The sequence below is a fragment of the Opisthorchis viverrini genome (genome assembly GCF_000715545.1).
Source record: "Opisthorchis viverrini unplaced genomic scaffold opera_v5_65, whole genome shotgun sequence".
NCBI classification, from domain to species: Eukaryota; Metazoa; Platyhelminthes; class Trematoda; order Opisthorchiida; family Opisthorchiidae; genus Opisthorchis; species Opisthorchis viverrini.
This window is the reverse complement of record NW_008751721.1, coordinates 749579-770351: the sequence shown is the minus strand read 5'-3', so window position 1 is coordinate 770351 and position 20773 is coordinate 749579. Positions and strand designations below refer to the sequence as shown.

General features: G+C 41.9%; 1 protein-coding gene across 1 annotated transcript in view; it reads right to left on the bottom strand.

The window, feature by feature from the left end:
- Positions 1-1641: 1641 nt before the first annotated feature.
- The window catches only part of T265_13422 (hypothetical protein), a gene marked incomplete at both ends in the record, with an annotated part of 41260 nt that continues 22128 nt past the window's right edge, over positions 1642-20773 (bottom strand). The window contains 5 exons of the mRNA XM_009168807.1: positions 1642-1876; positions 8102-8356; positions 16751-16906; positions 18240-18389; positions 20359-20466. Of these exons, the coding sequence (XP_009167071.1) occupies positions 1643-1876; positions 8102-8356; positions 16751-16906; positions 18240-18389; positions 20359-20466 (903 nt within the window). The remainder of the gene's footprint in view (positions 1877-8101; positions 8357-16750; positions 16907-18239; positions 18390-20358; positions 20467-20773) is intronic.

Below are 20773 nucleotides of genomic sequence, written 5' to 3'. Positions count from 1 at the left end.
TGTTCACGTTAGTAAAAGTGTTTCTATCCGCAAGCGCAAGGAGCTGACTTTGCTTCCAATAAGCCAAGATAGTAACGGTACGCTCTTGAGAATTGATCAAATCCGCTCTCAGTGAGAATGTTTCACCATTTACACTAGATTCCTATATCGGGCACGCAGCTTTTTAACTGATCTGGTATGTTTTTCCGCACTTCCACTATGGGACACATTAGACATTCAGAAAACAGACCACGGATAGCACTTTGTGACTAATAACCATAGTCCGTTTCCAGATGAGCTATGTTTGGTAAGGCTTCGACGAATAAATTTTCCACCGGTTGACGCCATTCAACAAGTAGAAACTTTCGGAACGCAGCGACAGCTCTCTTACGGCGGGCGACTGCCACCTTCGCCAATTTAAAATATACCATATTCGTGAAGGACAGTTTGAATTTGATTAAGTGGAAGGCTAACACACCTAGTTTAAAATTCTTCAAACGAACAAAGTGAAGTGGGATTCAGTAGATAGGGTACTGTCAATAACGCACTGAGAAAGAGCCTGCGAGTGCGAGAGCGATAGGTAAAAAGTGCAAATTGTTGATTGACTGACTGTGTGGTTTGATGAAGACAGTAACTTTTCACATAAGCAGTGGGAGATATCTATGTGACTTGACTACCCCAAAGCAGTCATTAGTCTAGACGCAACCTGAATTTGTCCGTGAGTCGGGTCTTGGTGGAAAGCGCACCAACCATTCGGGGTTGCAATGCTTGCTTCCCAAAAGTGCTTGGTACGCAAAACACCGGCTTGCTGAAAGGTGAGCTAAGTACGACCACGTTCCCGCACATTGGCTAAGGGAAGCTCTCTTCACCCGAATAATATAGCGTCTTTAGAAAAACAGAGGTTACTTACACCAGATAGCTGGTTCCATGTATGGACTTGGCATGTTGTTTTTCACGGCGGAAATCATATTATTTGCCAAGGGTGTGAGTTGTTTAGGCAGTGTCAATAGCTTTGTGCATATAGTGGAATTTAACTTAAGTAAAACAACGAAACATGTTCGGGGAATAACATATCTTGGTGGTATTGTAAATTTTTGGAACCTCAATATAGATTTCATTCTGAAAATAAGGACAAGATATACAGAAAAGCCAAGAACCACTGTACGGCTCTTTCGTCCGTGTTTAGAGCGAATAACACTGCGTACCCGATGAACCAGTAAAAGAATTCGAACCACCAGACTTCCGGTTAGCATCTGAAGATCGTTCAACTACCAGCGTTGAATTGGTCACATTCCGCAGTAACGTGGTTCACACCATGCTGACTCGTTTCACCACTGATAGCTTCTCAAATGGCAAGTTGTAACAACCCGTGGGAATTTTCCCTTTCTGAGGAGATTACCTAAAGATTGGTGATGGCCTCCATCTGTCTATACATCAACTTCTGCTTTTTTCGTAAAGCACGAAACCTCTGAAAGGTTAACAGACGACTTGTAGTATATGGTGCCTAGATGGAGGTGCAGACGAAAATTCACTTGCTGTCGAACACAAAGTCTATGTATCATATTCTTAGGTCATTGGGTACAAAACAGAGTTACTGACCTTCTTCTTGTTACTGATGTAATTAAAAACACAAGTGGTATTCTTGAAAGGGAGGACTTACGTCAAAATAAAGCCAGAATATGAAGGTCAAATGTGCCAGAATGTAGAGAACACAGAAGGAAGCGAACACCTCTTGTTCTATTCGGAGCTTTAATCGGCGTTGGGTCTTTGCGTCTTGGGTTGTTTGTTTGGCAAGCGCTTGCCAGTCAATCGGGCCTAATTTGAATTTCGAAATAGTTGAATTGATGTTGCCGAATTCCTCGGTAATCTGGGTTCTGTTCAAGCGAGTGACGTTTATCTGAAGTGTGGTGTTAAACAAAACGAATTAAAAAGTCCGTGTACGCCAGTATTGTCTCATTGATGTTTCGTCGAGTTAGAGCGCTGTGCACAGAAGAGATCGACCGAACGGCAGCTCATATCGAGATTGCCAACAAACGTCAAGAAATAGGATACCCAGTGAGTTTGATTAGGCGTTAAATAAGAAAGCTATTGGCTCCAGTATCTAGACCCAGTAAGGAATGGATTGGCACAGCAGTCATTCCATATAAAGCAGGAACATCGGAGTTTATCCGAAGATTGCTGAACTTATCCAACATTCGAGTAGCTTTTCAAAAGGGTAAGACGCTACGGTCAGTTTTGGTGCAACTGAAAGATCCTTTGCCGGTTGAGAGGGACTGTGTATATAAAATTAACTGCACCGATTGCGCTAAGGTTTATATAGGACAAACTGCCAGGGAATTGCACACCAGAATTGGTGAGCATGAAAGAAGGATTAACAAGCCATTAAGGAATGCAGAAGAATACCAAACGCTGGTCAAAGACTCAGCGATGGCGGTACACGCCTTAGACACGGGACATAGAATAAATCTTGAGAATGTGGGTATTAGACGGGGACTGCGATTCACACCACAGCGGCTGATAGCCGAGGCGGTGGAAAATGCTGAGAGTCACAGACCCTAGGCTGGACCCAAACACACGTAGGTTTCCCCACCGACCCAACGCTTGTTCAACCACTCTAACACACTAAAGTCCCTCGGCCGACACCCAACAGAGATTTAACTTGACTTAGCTGATTGGTTCTCCTTCCGCCTTAAATCTCGATCAACCTCGGAACCTAGTCACTTGGCCTGACGAAGCTTTTGTGTCAAAAGCGAAACGTTGCTGTCACTGTCCGGAAGCTGCTGAGAGCCCATATTCCAAATACTCTCTTCGATTGCTTCATTGCATAGCGGATCCTATAGGCCCGATATTGTAGGATTAGTCTGGCTACGAATGAACAGTTCTCCCCACCAGATAGGCATAAATCCTCCAACGATCAGGAGTTTGCTTCATTGTGACATTTGCACAGTGGCAAGTATGATACGTATGGCTGTGCAAGTATCGCAATAAAATAGCGAACACATCCCAGCAGGTACCTATGAGCTACGCTAAGATAGACATTATACCTCCGTACCAGTAGACTGAAGTGCCTGGGCCGAAAGAGTACTGGTGGTGATGATTTACTTGACGAAATGAAAGATGTTCCGATCAATTTTTGATCGACTGATGATTTTGATGCAGTCAATCAAAGTTGAGCATTTTACTGAAACCAGCTGCACCGTGTAAAATGGCAAGATCTGTTTGTTCGGCTTGATATTGGTGGATATCTTTTTTTCGGATGGGTCGTAGAACATAGATACTGAGGGCAATTACATTGATAGTGCAGTTGCTATTATTGCTGCGACAATTTAATGTCACTGTAAAGTAACTCATGTTTTTACGACGACAAATGTGCAGTTGATGTGAACGAGAGTAATATGAAGGTAATAAAGGAACACGTCCAAAATGTTTCTTAATTCATGATTGCTGATTCTCAGTCGAATAAATGCTCCAGAATATCTGTTACCTGTGGTTGTATTACACTCCGTTCGCCTGAAAATTCAACTGACAGTTACACTTTGGTCCCCAAGCTTATCCTCATGGCTATCCTCAGACTATGCCCATCGGGTTTTTCTTCTCTCAAATGGAATTTATTCTTGGTCTGAAATTGCCCAGAGTATTTGATTAAGCAGATCGCCCGCAAGTCAACCACGGGCAAGGCTCCAAGGGAGCAGCTTGCCAAAAAGCTCACCTGAGGGTCCTCGCCGTAAAACACTGATGTGCAGAAATATCCATCGCCACAGGTCAAGTACAGCCGTTCTGCAGGAAATTCGCTGCTATCAGGAGAGCACTGGGTGTTTTACCTGCAAGCTTCATTTCTAGCGCGGGACTTCAGAACTGACGTTGAAGTGAGAGCTTAAGTATCTCAGGTCCTCAGGAAGACACTGAGACTTATCTTGTGTGTCTCTTATGAGCCACTTCTATAAATAATCAACTGCAAGTAGTCTGTGTCAGGCAGTCATCATATCAGCTAGTTGGCTGGTGCCCAATTTCAAATGGTGTCTTACCTGACGGTGAGTTTCATTGTGTATCTCACTGCGCACGTCGCGGTTATCCATAGCATAGATACAACATAATGAAATGTGACTCACTTTGTCCCCAACCTGAACGATGACATGGCAAGACAAAATAAGGAAAAGGGTTTCCTCAAATTTTAGGATGATGGTCGCATCTATTTTCTAAGCCTCAAGGGAAACACCGTTTTCGGACAATTAAATAAGCAGATAAGTTTTGATCGCTTCAAATGAAAAAAACTATATNTTGCTGGGCAACGTTTTGCTTTTGACACAAAAGCTTCGTCAGGCCAAGTGACTAGGTTCCGAGGTTGATCGAGATTTAAGGCGGAAGGAGAACCAATCAGCTAAGTCAAGTTAAATCTCTGTTGGGTGTCGGCCGAGGGACTTTAGTGTGTTAGAGTGGTTGAACAAGCGTTGGGTCGGTGGGGAAACCTACATGTGTTTGGGTCCAGCTTAGAGTCTAGTTCTTCTGGTTCATTTGATGGTTCCCCTTGAACTTCGTTTGGACCTCCCGTCAGTCTGTGTGGGTGAGCTAGCGCTAAGATAGTTGTGTAGGAGGGATGCTGTGACCTTTGCTCGATTGGGGTTTCCACCCCCCACCCCGGTTTTTTTCTAATGATCCTAAGTGGATTGTCCAATGTAGCTTAGTGTGAACCTGTCTGTTTACGGAACACTTTGTGCACTTTGGTGTCCGATTTACGTACTGGTTCACGCTAGATTTTTTGCCAGAAAACCTTTTGGAATACTAATCCCCCCATCACATAGATGAGCTAGTGTCTGGCAGCAGTGTTTACAACTAAATAAATTTTCCAAAAATTCCACAGCTTCCCCTTTGTTTATGTATAATGAAGAGGTAGCTGAACAAACTAATGGGTGTTGGATACCTCCAAAAACTGGCACGCCTACATCCTGTTTCATTTCCTTTTTTCTTTTCATTAAAAGGTTTTTTCAGCAAGGCACCCGTGTTCTCATTTGAGTTTGTTGTCAGTGACGATGGTATTGATTACTAATCGAATGATATATATTTCTCCCCATTGGTTACAAGGAGCAATAGGGAACCGTGTACAGTATGTTTTCATAAGTGGTCTGGCATGGGGCCGTCAACTCTTGTCCGGCTGTGAGTGCGGTGAATGGTTTCCCAAGTGGATTCGGTTTTCGGTTTTTCTGTTTGCGACACACTGACTAGTCTTGCGAGATGGCTTGGACTATACCGGTGTAACGGTGATACAACTGATGGGGAGGCATGCGAGTAGTATGATTTGTTCTTGTAAATTCGTTCTGCGTCTCTTGAAAGGGGAGATCTGTTGCAGAATTTGTGGAGTCGCTTTGTAACAATTGCATCGATCTGACCGAGAAATGATTGGAGTCAATGAATATCCAGGAAATTTCAAAGAGACGCGTTCGGGAGAAGATGGATATCCAGTTTTTTTAATATAATGTCACTGAGGGATTTGCTTCCCTGTCCAATAGTCTGTAACTGGTCAGTTGGCATTTTCCAATAAATAACTCCGCAGCGAAGACCTTCTTCTTTTCACCGGTAGAATGGTAAACAAAGCTGCTGTGATTTTCTCCGCATTCGATCTGGACCCAGCTACGTCAGGCTAGAATTGTAACAAGTGTCTTTTCAGCATGGTGAATGGAAAAGTATGTTTAAATGTGTGCTGCTGGGACAGCGTGTGCACAGGTCAACAACGTCGGCATCTTTTTACGAAAGGCGATAACAACAACACGGTAATCGAGGGGTTTTTAAAATCGGATTCATGTTCTTAGTCATCTTCTTAGGCGCAAATTTGAAGCACCATATGGTTATCACTGTCCATCCACATCGTTTTGTGGAACAATTGGGCTATTTAAAGCCATGACTATCCCATGTTCCATTTTGGCTGACCGAAAAAACATGCATCGGTACATAAATCAAAATCCAGAGAGAACAGCGTTTTGTAACACGATGGATCGAGGATGTGGTGGGAATTCTAGTCGTAGGACGAAACAGTAAAGGTGAGTTTGTTTCTGAATGATTGTGCGTGAGGCTTAACTGTCCAAATAAGTCGAGTTGGTATTCTCTTCGTATAAGCAGTGATAGCACTTTGCTAGATTTGCTTGAATTCAATGAAGCTTTCATACATGTTTCTTGATGAGATTGCGACTAGAAACCATGAAATGACCATGAAACGATAATAAAAAAATCCGTTTGTCAGGTAACGGAAATTCACGTTCATGAATAGCATTTAGTCAGTTCACGAGAGCTTGGAAAGGTGAGAGGCCAAGGGCAAACTCTTGTCGTCTATCAAAAGTTGGTTGATGTCGATGAGCGACCATCTCCTCGCCTTCATAGCGCTGAAAGCTTGTGAAAAAAACGTGATAACAAAACCCTGAATCATCAGTTCTATAGGAACTGTCTTGTCTCACGGAGTCCAAATAACATTTGGATAAGATGTAGAATACCCCGAAGTAACGAACATTGAGGAGATGCTAGTATGAAGTTGGGCATTTGGAGTCGAAGCTAAACACGCTTAACATTGACCCATAATCAAATGTCTTCCAGCTTTTGTTTTGTGGACACCATACCACCCTTCTCTTGGTTGAGCTGAGTAGAATTTGAAACATCCAAGTTGTAGGCTATCCCTAATCAGTGTAATTTGTCCGACGCTCTGGTAAACATGACCGGTGTCTTCTGACAGGTGTATTTGAGTTGGTGCACTCATAATCCATATCTACAGGAAAAACTTGTACCATTCGTGACTTCTAATCCGGTTCGTTTTCTTTATCTAATTTAGGTCAGGCTATTCCAGTTTGTTATGAATGAACTAGTTCGCAGCCCACCATGTAAAGGGTCCGTTTCTAGGATATCACTTATGAGACGAGCTCAAGCCATTCAGATATGGGAACAACCCAAATGAACGATGTTAATATGCGTATAATGACCATTCGTTGATCATGACTTTCAAGTCTGAACATTTGCCTTACGCACCACTGGCGTGTCCATAATGCTTTTTTGGGAGTAGGACAGGTTCAGGTGTAGATATACCTTCCACTTCATCACAAGGCCGATGACATAAATCATTTGAATGCCATTCTTTTCTGTCTCTAAGTTGTTATTTTGAAAAACTTTCTGCCATAATTTAACTCAGACTATCATGGTGCGTTGTTCAGGTGAATACCGCGATATTAATATATCTGTCGGGGCCCACCTCAGAGTAAGCGGGGTCTACGGTTAAAACCGTTATTTCAGGTGTGTGGACCCGTCATTCCGTTCGAGAAGGGTGCTAATGAACCTTGGGTGTAATGCTAATTTTGGCTAGATTGTTTTTCGGCAAGCACGGGAATGGAGACCGAAATACGTTTCTGCAAGACACCAGTCAAGTCTCTGTTTAAGAATGGCGGACTGTGATATCTGGACGGAATTCATATGCAGTGTTACCAGTGAATACTAACCGTCAGCAAAGATGAAGGTATATCTAACACAGAATTGTTGCCATGTACGCAGTGGCAGAGTAGATAACGCATCCCATTACATCACCGACGGTGGTTTAAATGTATTGACTGAGTGGAATAAAACGAGATCTCACGGAAACTTGTGTAATAAAAGCTGAATAAAAGGAAATGAGACGCTGAAAGTTAGAGGTGAGGAGAGCTTCTTAGGCTGATCGTAATTTTGAAAACTAGTGACTTTTAAATTTCGTGATCTCCTAAGCTGAAGTAAAAAAATCACTGTTATAAATAGACGTCGCACAAAAGGATGGTGAATAACGAGAGAGAGCTTCATCATCCTTCGTTTTTATGCCAATCATGCTATAGATGAAGACACGATTTGCGTCCGTTCTCTAATATTAGGAGTAAAAACGTGAAGCTGAACGAGCGCCAGATTCTCCTGGATCATTAATAAAACAATCACAACGAACCTAGGGCGCTATAAAAAGAAAAAAGGGAGAATTACTTAGAGGGGTTTCTTTGAAATTACTTGTAAGTAAAACAATGGCCTACGTCCACCAGTAACCATTTTGAACCTTCTAAACGTTAACGAGCTCTATACGGATGAATCTGAAGATGATATCTATTTGACGAAATCGATTTTCCAGCATTCTTACCGGATCCCATACCTTTATTCCTTCCATCGGCTTATCACTCATATTCACTGACTGCCGAAACAAAAGCAGGGGGGTGAAAGTCAGTGGATTGGCAAGTCCTGTAGTTGTGTTGCTTGGATTTTGTTCGCCAAACGCGGTAGTCGTTTCCGACCTCACACTGACCGGCTTCCATTCGTCCGTTGGAATAAGTGTGACCACGGCATGCCAAATGCTCACCACGCACAGGATTGCAAGAGACATGAGAACGTACTTGTCCTGAAACGCAAGATAAAGCGGGAAGATGATTTTTAAACAGTGGTACGTTCGTTTGTTCAGATTTTGGTTGTACACGTGTCACCACACTTCAAACTAGCTGTGCACGGAGTTCTTCATTCTTCTGTGAAAAACTGGGCAATAAAAGTTTGACTTCTAGACACTTTTATATCTCTGCGCTGCTGACGACTGGGAGTTGCACTAGCTCCCAGTTTTTCAACTGTTCTCTGACGTAAGTTCCGTCAACAAAGTTCACTTGCGAATTTCAAAGTTATTGTGTACACAACCTCTGAGCCTAAATGTAAGCGTCTCACAGCTTGAAGCTCTTGAACTGATTTCTTCGCCTGCTCACCGATTTCCGCTAATCTTGATCTAAAACTGACACCGCAAGTAAGATTTCGGGTTTATGAGACCGTCAGAGAAGCGGATAAAGTGATTAAAGGGCCAGGACCGCTTTGCAAATCGAAAGACAGATTGATCCGCCTTGGGTAATCTACCGGAAGGTGCCTGCGGATAATGGTTCTATACAGAATTAGCGAACATCACAGCGTAGCCCAAATTCTACCACAAGCGGATGATGGGTAGCTGATACAGAAGTCAAGGCTCCACGACTAACCCTTAATTTGCAGCTCTATACAGTATGCACGTAATGAGGGCAGCGTATATGAAGGTTCCTGAGAAAAATGGTAATAGAAATACAGTTATCTAAGAACATGCACAGGTGTTACTATCAATTTGCATGCCGTGCTTGGCTGAAAAATCGGTATCTGCCGGAGGGTTCAAAATTTTATGCATAGAGATGACCATTACAAGGAGATAAAATCTATTCCAATGATGAAAAATGGCAACCTTATATATGCAGAAGGCCTACAGAGAAAATTTTGTCGCATTGTTACAGGAACACCTCCATAAAAATATAAAGAATTCAAGGAGTCGGTAGCGCATCTCACTGAAATTTACTTTGCACTTACATGTTTCAAACGTTGAAACTTTCGTTTTTTCCGTTTCTAACTAGCACAACCACAATTCCCTAACGTGTGCTAAATAAAGTATTTCCTCCTGACTGAACTGAAAACGGTAATTTTCACTGTTAGCAGTGAATCCCTTTGACCATATCGCAAGATGTCATTTTCCACCGAGTTTTACCAACTCTAAATTCACGTCACTCCAAGTAACTCTGTTCCTCTCTCGTCAAATCAATTCCAGGTGATACCACTTTGCAGAAGTGACAAAAGTCGTTTTGTACCTGGAAGTTTCTACTGAGTATCAGGATCCCGGGGAGCTCGTGGACCAAATTTCCAACCTTCTTCGGTGGAAATATGCGAAAGAACTGGATATTCATTCTTCCTTCTTGTCAAGCGCCGTGGCTATGTCACGTGTTTTCTCCTGAAAGAATTCACTGTACGTTGAACTGGTGTCTCTCAAATAACACAAAAACGCATTTGTCCTTAAAGGCTTCTTTTTTTCATTTTTTTCATTTGTTAAGTATGCGGATGAAATTTGTAACAACCTAGTAAAAGTAGTGACATCACGATTCTCTACGGGTGGATAAGGTTGCTAATTTCTGCATCTTCATAAGCATGAGCTCTTGATGAGTGCTAGTGGATATCTTGCGATAACTTGCAGTGTCACTCACGATTAATGTGATCGTTCACCGTCGTTTACACTGTCCGTCCGTCCCATTTTTAATCTTGTAGGCATAGCAATTCAACTCGCTTCCACATAAAGAAACGAGCTTAGCCTATCCTATCACAAATAGAGGATAAGTAATATGACTCCTCAAGTGATATATAAACCCCACAACAGAATTAAATTTTGCCCCATATGATAGGGTGTTTGCGAATTGAATTGGTTCTCATGGATGCCCAACTAAACTTGTTTGTAGTCTTCATTAACCAGGTTGATATATGAAGGCCACCACATAATTCAGTTAAAACAGTGTTTAGAATCCCAGAGCATTTCCATTGGAGTGGTTGTACCCATAATTCTGTTGATTTTCGATGAGCTAAGTGCAATTTGAAGACTGGAGCATCATTTGATAAATGCACTTTCCAAATTTTCGTCAATCATATTTTGCCGTGACCTAGGCCCACCAGAGGAGTCCAAAAACTGATGTGGGCCGTCGAAGAGTTTTCATCGGCCTTCTAGTCAGTGGTACATCAAGGATAATTTTTATCTGGTCTTTACATTTTACTTTAGTTGATCGTTCTCAAGATCTTCCATTTTCAGTCGGTTGATTGCAGTGGCTGATGCAGAAATGTAAGTCTGTAATAAGGTTACTGCTTTTCAGTAGTAAATGGAAACAAATTACTTTCTGTCTTAATTGTACTGGGTTTCATAGTTACATTCCAGAGGACAAACAAACTGGAATGATGGTGCGCCAATTGTGTTTCATCCCGACTAACTCAGAAAATTGATCGGTTCCAGAAAACCCATAACAAATCTCATTTCGGTTTAAACCTGATTTCGTTTGTCCGCTGTGACCAGCGATAGGCTTGAAAATGTGATGCAAATAGTTGTATGAGAACAAATAAATTCCATCTGCTGATAACGGTCTTACATTTTTAGCTGAAGACAAAATTTCGGTTCAAATGCTGCGTTTTCGCAGCAACTGGATTACGCTTGAACAAGTATAGTCAAAACGAATACTGATTCTCTGCGCAGCCATAAGGTTTACTGTCATTTGTAACTTATTGTGACGAAATGTTTACCTACAAGCATATCCCGCGTCAAGCTTTTAATTGACGGACATCTGTCGCACGGACACCGGTTGTCTGGACCTACTGTCACTTTGTCACAACACCATCTTTTTGCTGTACAGCACGCCGGACGATCCACCTGTCAAACTATGTAACTGACTAATTTGAGCGGCAGATTTCCTCACTAAGGGCTAGTTGTTCGTCATACCAGGTTGCTTTTTCGATTGGTTTTTCGTTATCTCAACGGTTAACGTGTTCTTCTGATGTGACAGCGGCATGGACATATTGCAGATTTTTTTAGGGAACGTCACATTAACTTCCACGTCACCGCTACTAGGATCAGTAAAGCTGGCAGCTGTGAAAAGATCTGTTTTCCTAAGAAACAAATGACGGTATCTATTTTCCAGACGTCCGGATGGTCATGATATTTAATTCTTGTAGAACAATCATGTGATCCTTCCTTTGATTTCGAGCATTAATTAGGATATTTATTTTTGGAAATGCTATCATGTCGCACTTCAACCTGGCAAACATCCAAAGTAACAGAGATATTTGGCACTTTCAGTTCTCCCTTTCTTCCACCCTTTCTTTTTTCTTTCTTTCTTTCTTTCTCTCTTGACTTAAGTGTTCCTCTAGTTCGTGGAAGGGGACTTCAAAAATTCGTCAATCTTATGCAGCGCTGTGTCAATCGCATTTCAGTTGCCCACACCATCCACAAACTCATCCTTTGCGTCAAATTAAAAATAACTTCACTGGATCAGCAGCCACATGGACACAACAAACTGGGTGAAAAGTGCCGGGAAACAGACGGCCGAATGAGGATAGTGATTACCCTAGAGAGCATTGATCGATCTGAAATCGACCGACGGAGCTGTACATAGCCATCAGGGTTACGTGGATCTTTTCACACTGGGAGAAAATACTCCATCACTAGAGGTCGTGACTCATTAGGGAGCGTAGGATTAAGGATTTAGTAATCACATAAAGACGACTGCAAACACTCTCGGGGTCTTTTTCTAGACTTCATTAGTGTTTATTCACCGGCCCCGATAAGAATGAACACGTAAATATACAACAAACTTAGTTGCGCTTAGAAGGTCTGTCGGCTGCGCACAATCACAACGCTGGCAACCTATGAACTAAGAGTTCAGATCGCTAGCCGATAGATAGCTCACTAGGTTATGACTTGGTTTGCGGTTGATTATCACACGTAAAATCAGTTATTTTACGCATCTTTCACGAAAACGGAAAAGCTTGATTAACTGTGCAGACAGTGACGTGGCAATCCTTATTGAGGGAGAGAGAAAGCTCCAAAAAGTCTGATCACCCTGATGGGTTGGGAAGACATCCTTCATCACAATGAATAATTTATTAAACGTGATTGAAATGGGATCATTATTACTGAGTGAAAGGTTGCTGTAAGAAGGGAAGGCTCCGGTTCAAAGGCTTCTGCAATTTGTTGTTGAAAAGCACTTTAGCCCGTCACGTGTGCAGCGTGTGAAGCTGGTGTGGTTAAAGTGTATCATCATCATAAACAACAATCAGTACCATGCCATTCTACTGTTGTAAGAATTCACCCTTCATGCGATGAAGATAAAACTACACCAAAGCAAGATTGGAAGCGATTCCTGTCATCACCAGTGATTTGATCACTGCTAACCGATAAATCAGTTTTGGACGTCAACAAAACGCATAGACACACATGCTATATTATCTCAAGTAAGATCAAAGTGGCTACAACAAATTTCGTCCAATAGTTACACAAAAATTTCCAAAGATATTTGGGAAAGATGATCACTAGCTCACCGACATTTTGAGTCCCCATAGCTAGGGGGGCGTTACTAACTATTGTAGAACTTTTTGAAGCGTAAGCGTTCTATGTCTCGGGTGACCATTACAATCTTGTTTACTGTGCGCGTTCGTCCCGCATCCAACACTCCTTGTCACATAGTACCAAAGATTCAACAAAATTGGTACATAGGAGAATGTGTTCAACGTTGTTACAAGGTATGAAGCTAACATTTACTGATCCTGGGGCAGACATGTTGCCTCCAATCTCTGTTAAAGTGAGCCAATAGCCACTAGTCATTTCTATTGGGAATAATCAAAAACTCACATCCGACGAAACTGAGTTTCAAAAACACGACTATCAGATCTGTGGTTAAACACACACTTTCATCCTCTGGCCACTGAAAAACAGCGTGATTAGCCCCGCATAGTATATAGCGTAGCTCATCCTTCAATCACGGAAACCACTTAACTTGGTCAACCACTAAATGACTTCGCTTGGATAAAATTTTCACCCATTTTTCAAAAACGGAGAAAATTTATCATGAGTTAAATTACGGAATGCTTTAGAAAGAGTAGAATTTTTTTAAATGTCACCTTGGTACTCAGCGTTCTACAACGGTTTTGGAAATCTCTTATGCTGCACGGTATTTCTGCTTTTCCTACATTAGGTTGTGATTAGGGGATTCACAGTTTGATATAAAAGTTTGAGGGAATTTAAGCCAACAAGCTAGTACTCAAATCATGCGGACTTATTACGGTTCGATGGAGATTTTGTTTTGCAATTAAAAAAACTCTATGACAACAGGCCGAGAAGCACTGTACAGCAATCCCATCCTTAGTTGGAATCACGAGTAATGTGCATATAATGAATCTCTAAGATATTCGAAAAGATAATTCAAACGAATACTAAACTGTTCACATTCACACCACTCTCATTTGAACTCTCATCCTCCTGTGCTGACGTAATTATTCTGGTGAGTCCCCACCAAACGAGGAGGCGTCGGACTCGAGTTCCACTCTAATTAGAACTCATCAGTAGTGCACATACTATGGTCGTGCCGGGGTTGGAACTCCGGACATCTGACATGCGAGGCGATCCGACCCCGGTACGACCATACTATATGCGCTGCTGATGAGTTCTAATTGGCGTAAGTCCGGTGGTCGCCCTGTTTGGTGTGGACTCATTAGAATGACTCATTAGGATGACAATTCAAATGAGAGTGATGTGAATGGGAACAGTACATACCCCACAAACCAGCACAAGAATACTCATTTTTTGGGCCACGAGCGGTTAAGAAGCAGTGTCTAACTGGACAGAATATAGCGCCATTCATTCTTCATCCAATCAATCACGTGATTTCGTGTTCACTTTCGGTTTGCCCCGAATTCACCCAGTCTATGTGGGTCAACCACATGATGCTATCCAGACGTTGCAACTCGTTAGTTTGTTGCCGACAGTCTGACAGTTCAGTGTAAGGCTGAATTGATGGTCTGAGAAATGGTGTCCAACTAAACGATTGAGGGAAATTTCCTTCCCCGTTTAAGTTCTCCTAATAAAACGGAGGTAGTTACTTAAGGCAGATACATGAGATAGGGACTTCTTAGACTGACAAATGATAGATAAACGAACAAGAGGAAGAAAGGACGAAGTTAAACCGGACTCACACGTCTTCTAGCGGAACTCAGGATTCGACATGAATATCGATTGGTTAAATTGTTCAAAACGATAAGCTACTAGGTTTGTGAGGAAATTCGATTCATAATGAGAAAGTTGGATGTTCTGACTCTGTTAATTCCAACTAAAACGTCTACAATGTCCCCTTTTACGTCTGTTTCAAAGGTAACCGGGTTGGCTGGTCATTCTGGGACATCTTCCGGCAAAAGTCTGTAAAAATATCCCTGAGATAACGTCTCAGCGCAAAATTAATCATCAAAATAATTGGGTTCACTGTTTTAAAGAATGTTTGGTTAGGTTTACTGTATTACTCATTACAGCCAGGAGTAGAAGTTAATGCTGAAAGCACTTTTGGAGTAGGGTGAACACCAGTTGCAGCGGTTACAATACCAAATTGTTTGACCTAAGCGAATAAGTGAAATTTGGATTTTGTTGAGATGTGGTCAAAGCTGAAGTAGAACTTCCAGAAGCATTGGAGGTGTTGTGAATATGAATGGTTACCAGTGCTTTACCGCACAACTTTTGGGTCAAATTTTGCCATGTGAGTTTACTGTCCGCTAAGTACTTTCTCGCGCTTTTTACTGGTTCAGTGAAGAATGAATAAACATCCAGGTATTACTGTGATAAATGGGGGCTAGATGCAACTTAATACAAGTGACTTCAAAGACGCAGGAGATGAAAGACGTAAGATTTTGATAATGCTTCATTGAGAGTTGATGCACTTGGAAATTCAGAAAGACAAAATACGGCCACCAGTTTACTAAACAAGGTGTGCCTCAGAACCGGTCTCATTATGTCCAAAATGAACACAAACATCAACTCTTACTGTAAATTCTGAAGAAAAAAACTACTTTTTTCAACCTAAACCGTTTACATCTGAACTGCTTCTCAAATCTGTTACCTTGAAAGATCATGATACACAATATTTGACAGGTCAGCTAAATCCGTGGAACAAAATGTCAATGGTAGCTTTCAAAGTTCTTTTTCGGAGGTGGTCTTATGGTGTATCACATAAGGCTTGTTAAAGTACCGCTTGAATCCAACTCTTTATTTGCTATCAAAGTCGCTTTAGCCCGTCCTCTAGGCTTTTTGGTTGTAGAGCTACAAAGCTCTTTGTGGGATAAATTCGCGCCTGTTTTTTTCATGTTAATCTGAACTCAAGTTTGGACGTTCCTTACTACTGTTTTTCTGCGCGTCCCAAACTATACCGTGTAAATCGAATGCCAAAAATAAAGCTACAAAAATTGTCGAGGTCACGGTTGTCAATATTAAATTAAAAACTAGTATATTTGAAATTGCAGTCACTGTCAAGTTCTCCTGTTTTCTCATCCATATTTCTATTAGTTGACAGACGAAACCAAAGTTAGACTGCAGAATCACCAGTCGATCAGGGAATGACCGGGAAAATCCTCACAGAGGAATGAATAATGAAGTGAGTCCAAGTTGTTAGATACACAACGAAATCCAGGTGAGAGCTTACATCCGAGCAATGCGAAATTACGGGTGGTTGGAATCAGAGAGTCTATGGTCCGCGTATTCCAATTCCATAAATTGATGGACAGACACTAAATTCCGGCTCAAATTTTGGCAAAAGACTTAGTGCTGAAAGGTGAACAAACAACTAGGACCTGTACAACCCACAATATCTCTTCACTCGACAGCCAAGAACCACTAAATTAAAAAGAGGCCATAAAAAGAGCTAGAAGATTTCGAGAAATACACTCATTTGCAAATCATTTTTGTTTTCATGAGGAACTGCGCCTAGCTGATGAGCCCCAAAAAGGGCGAAGCCGTTCGTGGGTTGTCGGAGAGATTTCAGCAACCTTGCGAGTAGTTTCCTTCATGATGAGAGAAGATTTGTATGCTTGAGCAACTGAGCTTAAAGGCACTTAAGGTAAGCGAGGGAATTTTTCGATTCTGGAGCAGCATTTGTGCCATGCATCTGAAAGAGCGCATTTCATCGGTCTGTATTCGAATCATGCTTTTCTACTACAAATGCATCCTTCAAAAAAAGAACAAGCCAGTAAATCTCTGCGTAGTTGATCAGTTGGATATAAAGTCCTCGCCCGTAGAAATCGCTAACTTGGACTCCATCGTGTTTTTGTATACGTGATGTGAAATTCAAGGTTTTTCTTTTCTTTCCTATGTTCTTCAGGGTACCTGTCGGAGCAAATATTCGATGCACAAAGAAATATGGTAACTATGGTAATACAAAATATCATTCCAACTCACCATATATGTCAGATAAGATATTTTTGGCAGTGACTGATTGATTACGAATTTGAATGCAACTGAAGTAAGGAAAAGAGTGAATGAAAGTTGGAGACGGTTTTCCGGTCGCTCTGGTGGAACTGCGAATGTTGCGAAAGACAGTCCGGTGATGAAGAACTGAAATAAGAAAGGAGTTAAAGATATTCAATGTCGGATGATGTCCTATCTAATTAGAGGTAAAATCTTAACCTTACCAGTTGTTCAGCAGCGTAAACCGTACGGCAATGGGCATATCAAATAACGTTTCATTGCTTAGAAAGTTACAAAAAGCGGCCCAGGAGGTGTCTTAATGTCAGGAGCAATTCCTGATTGGCCTGGCTTAGGTGCCACTAGCAACAACAATCAGCAGATACCTACCGGTCGTGGGTTATCTGACTCATGCGACCCATGCTTTCAGTACTTCGCTCGATGACTCAAACCAAAAGTTTTTGAACCTCACCAGCTAGTCTGCCTATGCTCTTTGGGGGTGAGAACAAGCCCTTAGTTTACCTGCTGCCCCCATTATCTGACTGATGAGTGCTTAGTTGCTCACAGACTGAAAAAGTTGCTATATGTCAGTACTAATAATTTGGAAGTGATGAGTTAACATGAAATCTCTGCATATACAATTTCTTTTCTGCTAGGGATATTGTTCAGGCGTTGGGCAAGGTATAGTTGTTCCAAAAAACTAAAAAGTGAGCACAGTGGTTGTAATGCGGTTGTAGTAACTTTGCAGGCTTAACTCACTAAAATGAATTGCACGTTGAGAACAACATTCAGGCAGTTACAGAGCAAAACTGAGCGCTGTTTGATGTGAGCAGACAAAAGTAAGGGGTTTGTATCGGCCTTTCATTTTTTACTTAGGTTAGCTTCGGTTCACAATGTTCCGTACTATACGAAGTTGGCAAGTCAGCTATCGCGTTGTCAAAGATTTGGCCGCCTGATAACTCCTAAAAGTGAAAACAGATCCAACTTTACCTTTTTTTATCCGCTAATGATTTACCGACATCTCACTGACAGATGGCTGTGATTGTAAACAGCCATTCCCAGCAAACAAAAACGCAGTCACTGCGGGTTCAGTTTGTTCCGCCATTTAGCCGACTTGTTCGAAAGTCCCCCAGATTATGGCACGCCTAGGCTCACAAATTGGAAGTTATCAATCTTTTCCGCTACACCTTATTTTGTGCTCCTGTTACTGATTTGATAAGACCGATATCGGCGACCATATAGAAGTTAAGTTGGAATTATTCTTTCTTTTTTTGACAGAGGCCGATCTAGAATCTTAAACAGTTTCACAACCCACAGTTCATCATAGTACTCCCGACCAAATTTGTTTCATATCACCTGGTACCAAGTATCTACGTCAATTTATACCTATATGGAAAGGAAGTTGAAATCTCTGTGATCCACAAGGGTAATAAAACGATTACCTACGAGCTGATCTACAAGACACTACGTGAAGTCAGCTTACCATAATAAGAAACACATTCCAGTAGAAGTAGCCAGGTCGTCGAGCCGCGCGACACGTGACTGATATGCAAGGGTGATGCTGACTGGAGTTGGTGTACTCCTGCGTGGCGGATCTTCGGGTGACCTCAATATGTTCGTGCAATCGCCATTCCTACACGGAAGAGTGAGGTATTTGAGTCCTGGACAAATACTCGGAGTTTCGCCATTTGTTTAACCATCTTATATGGACGGCCTTGTGGTAAGCCCCCGGCACCATATTTTTGAAGCTGTTTGGCTTGAGGACGTTAGGCGAGGAAACTTGGAGGATAATCTGATATACTGAACGAACTGCCTTAACAAAGAGAACTCCAATCGGTGTCAAAAACGTTAGGCATTATGATAAGCGGCTATGTAAGGAAGTTGATGTAAAGGTCGTGTACGCATACGCTACAGGCGACAGCTGACTTGTGCCCAACATACACAGACCAGTTGTTTAAAATATGTATATGATGCTAAAACGAGACAGGTCGACTGGAGGTTACTGAATCTGAACGATACTTTCACGACCGTTTCGCATTAACCGAATAATTTGATTTTGTATGGGACCTTCTAGTGGTGGCGTCTGGAAAATCACAGGCATCCAGACGGGACAACACATGTGAGCAGGTAAAATTCCCCTAGCTTCCGTCCTGAAATAAAGGTAAAAAACGCAGCACGAACGACTGTTACTTTCGGACTTCTGATTGAACTAAATCATTCAAGGCAGGTAACTTTATTTCATCGATAGGTATCTTCAATTCCTTGTTTACCGCATGGTGCAATCCATAAAAATTTTGTATAGTAAAGGGTGTCGGTCAAGCAAGCACATCAGATAATCGCGCAACTGTTCTGCTTGGAAGAATTGGATCACAAAGCTATGAACACTATAAGGATCAGCCATAAATATAGCTGGCCCGACAACAAACGCTGTTTTTGTTCGGTCGATGATACAACCCCATGTTTTGTGTGCCCAAGTGTTCTATCTGCCTAGGAGCGGGCAACGTCAAGTGACGTCAAGTCACACGCATGTACCGAACATGTAGCCTGTCAGCCGGACAGTGCATCACCCTTTACTTAGCAAGCTGGCTAACTGATAACGAGGTGAGGATCGGTTTTGAATAACATTCGGTGTGAGCAAAGTTTGACAAACCGGTGAGGTGGACCTACATGCTTCTTGTCATCTTTGGGGAAATACTTTCAAACGTCACTTCCCCTGCAGAATGAACTGACGGTCCAGTCGCTTGAACGGTCTCTGCGAATATTGCGAATTTTTGGGTGCATTCGTTTACAGAACAGAAATTGGTGAATTTCCACACAGAAAAAGGGGGACAAATTGTGAGAGCGTAACGGCTTTAGATCGTCAATGGTGCCTATTTTGTATAAACGCCCAAAAGTTTATTTTCAGTTAAACGGTACCAACTACGAAATATAGGTTTCTAGCAGGAAAATGCAGTGTGAAAGCTTTTGTCATCAACCGGTCCCATGGTTTTCACTCATTTTTCATATCTTCCCAAGTTTGCTGTACCGTCCAGTTCACTGAGAATAGGTATTCTAAGCCAATTTTCCAACCCCGAGGTGAATTTATATCCCCTGCCTTCCAAACTCATCTGCTAATGACGTGTCCAAGGGCGAAACAGACTGTTCAATGAGCTCAAAATCGAGCAAAATTGATAATGGGCCTCAGGTTGGTTTCCACCAACCTTATCACTAGTGTACTATATATGGGAGACAAGATGATTCAACATTTCAACCTTTTATCCAAGGGAAATTTGAAAATCCATTTATGTTTCTTAGCCGGAGCAAAATTCCATTGTCCTCCTGAAGAGAGAAACGCAATTCTACTGCATCACAAATTGCAGTGGCCCCTTATGTACGCTGCTTGATATACTGGTTTCCACTTTCTTCACATCTCTATCCACCAGCCAAGTCGTCCCCATTCAATCAAAACAGATGTGTGCTTCGATTAGCTGTGATAACGAAATGGCTACATCACATTGGTTGCATGTTTTTCATCTTACCATCTGACAATTAGTGTGCCACGGAAAATTAAACGGTAAGCTGTTAAACACGGAACCAGAATAAGGTTACTCTAATGCACTCACCTGTTGGTCCACAAGGGTCTGAACGTTGATCGCACACAATTCATTTTTATCCGGTACAAGCGCAACTTCCGTATCTGGTCGCTCGGATGTCAGTGTGATTGTGAGGTCCTGAAATGAGTGAGAAGTAGCCAGGAACTTGATCAAATGCGTAACACACGTTGACTGAAAGTAACTGACGATTTTTGTTAATCCGATGAGTATATAACAAGAAATCCTTAAACCTCGATCTTTCGATATGTCGAAAATAGGAGAAAGTGAAAACCTCAACACGAGTTATGCTTTGTTCTAGCACTTTAAAGCATCACTATCTGCGTGCTACGGCAAAATGTTTCACTAAATTGAATGTCACAATTGGGACACACTCTTTCAGACGAGATATACAGAGTTGAGACACATTTCCGACGGATAGGTTTCG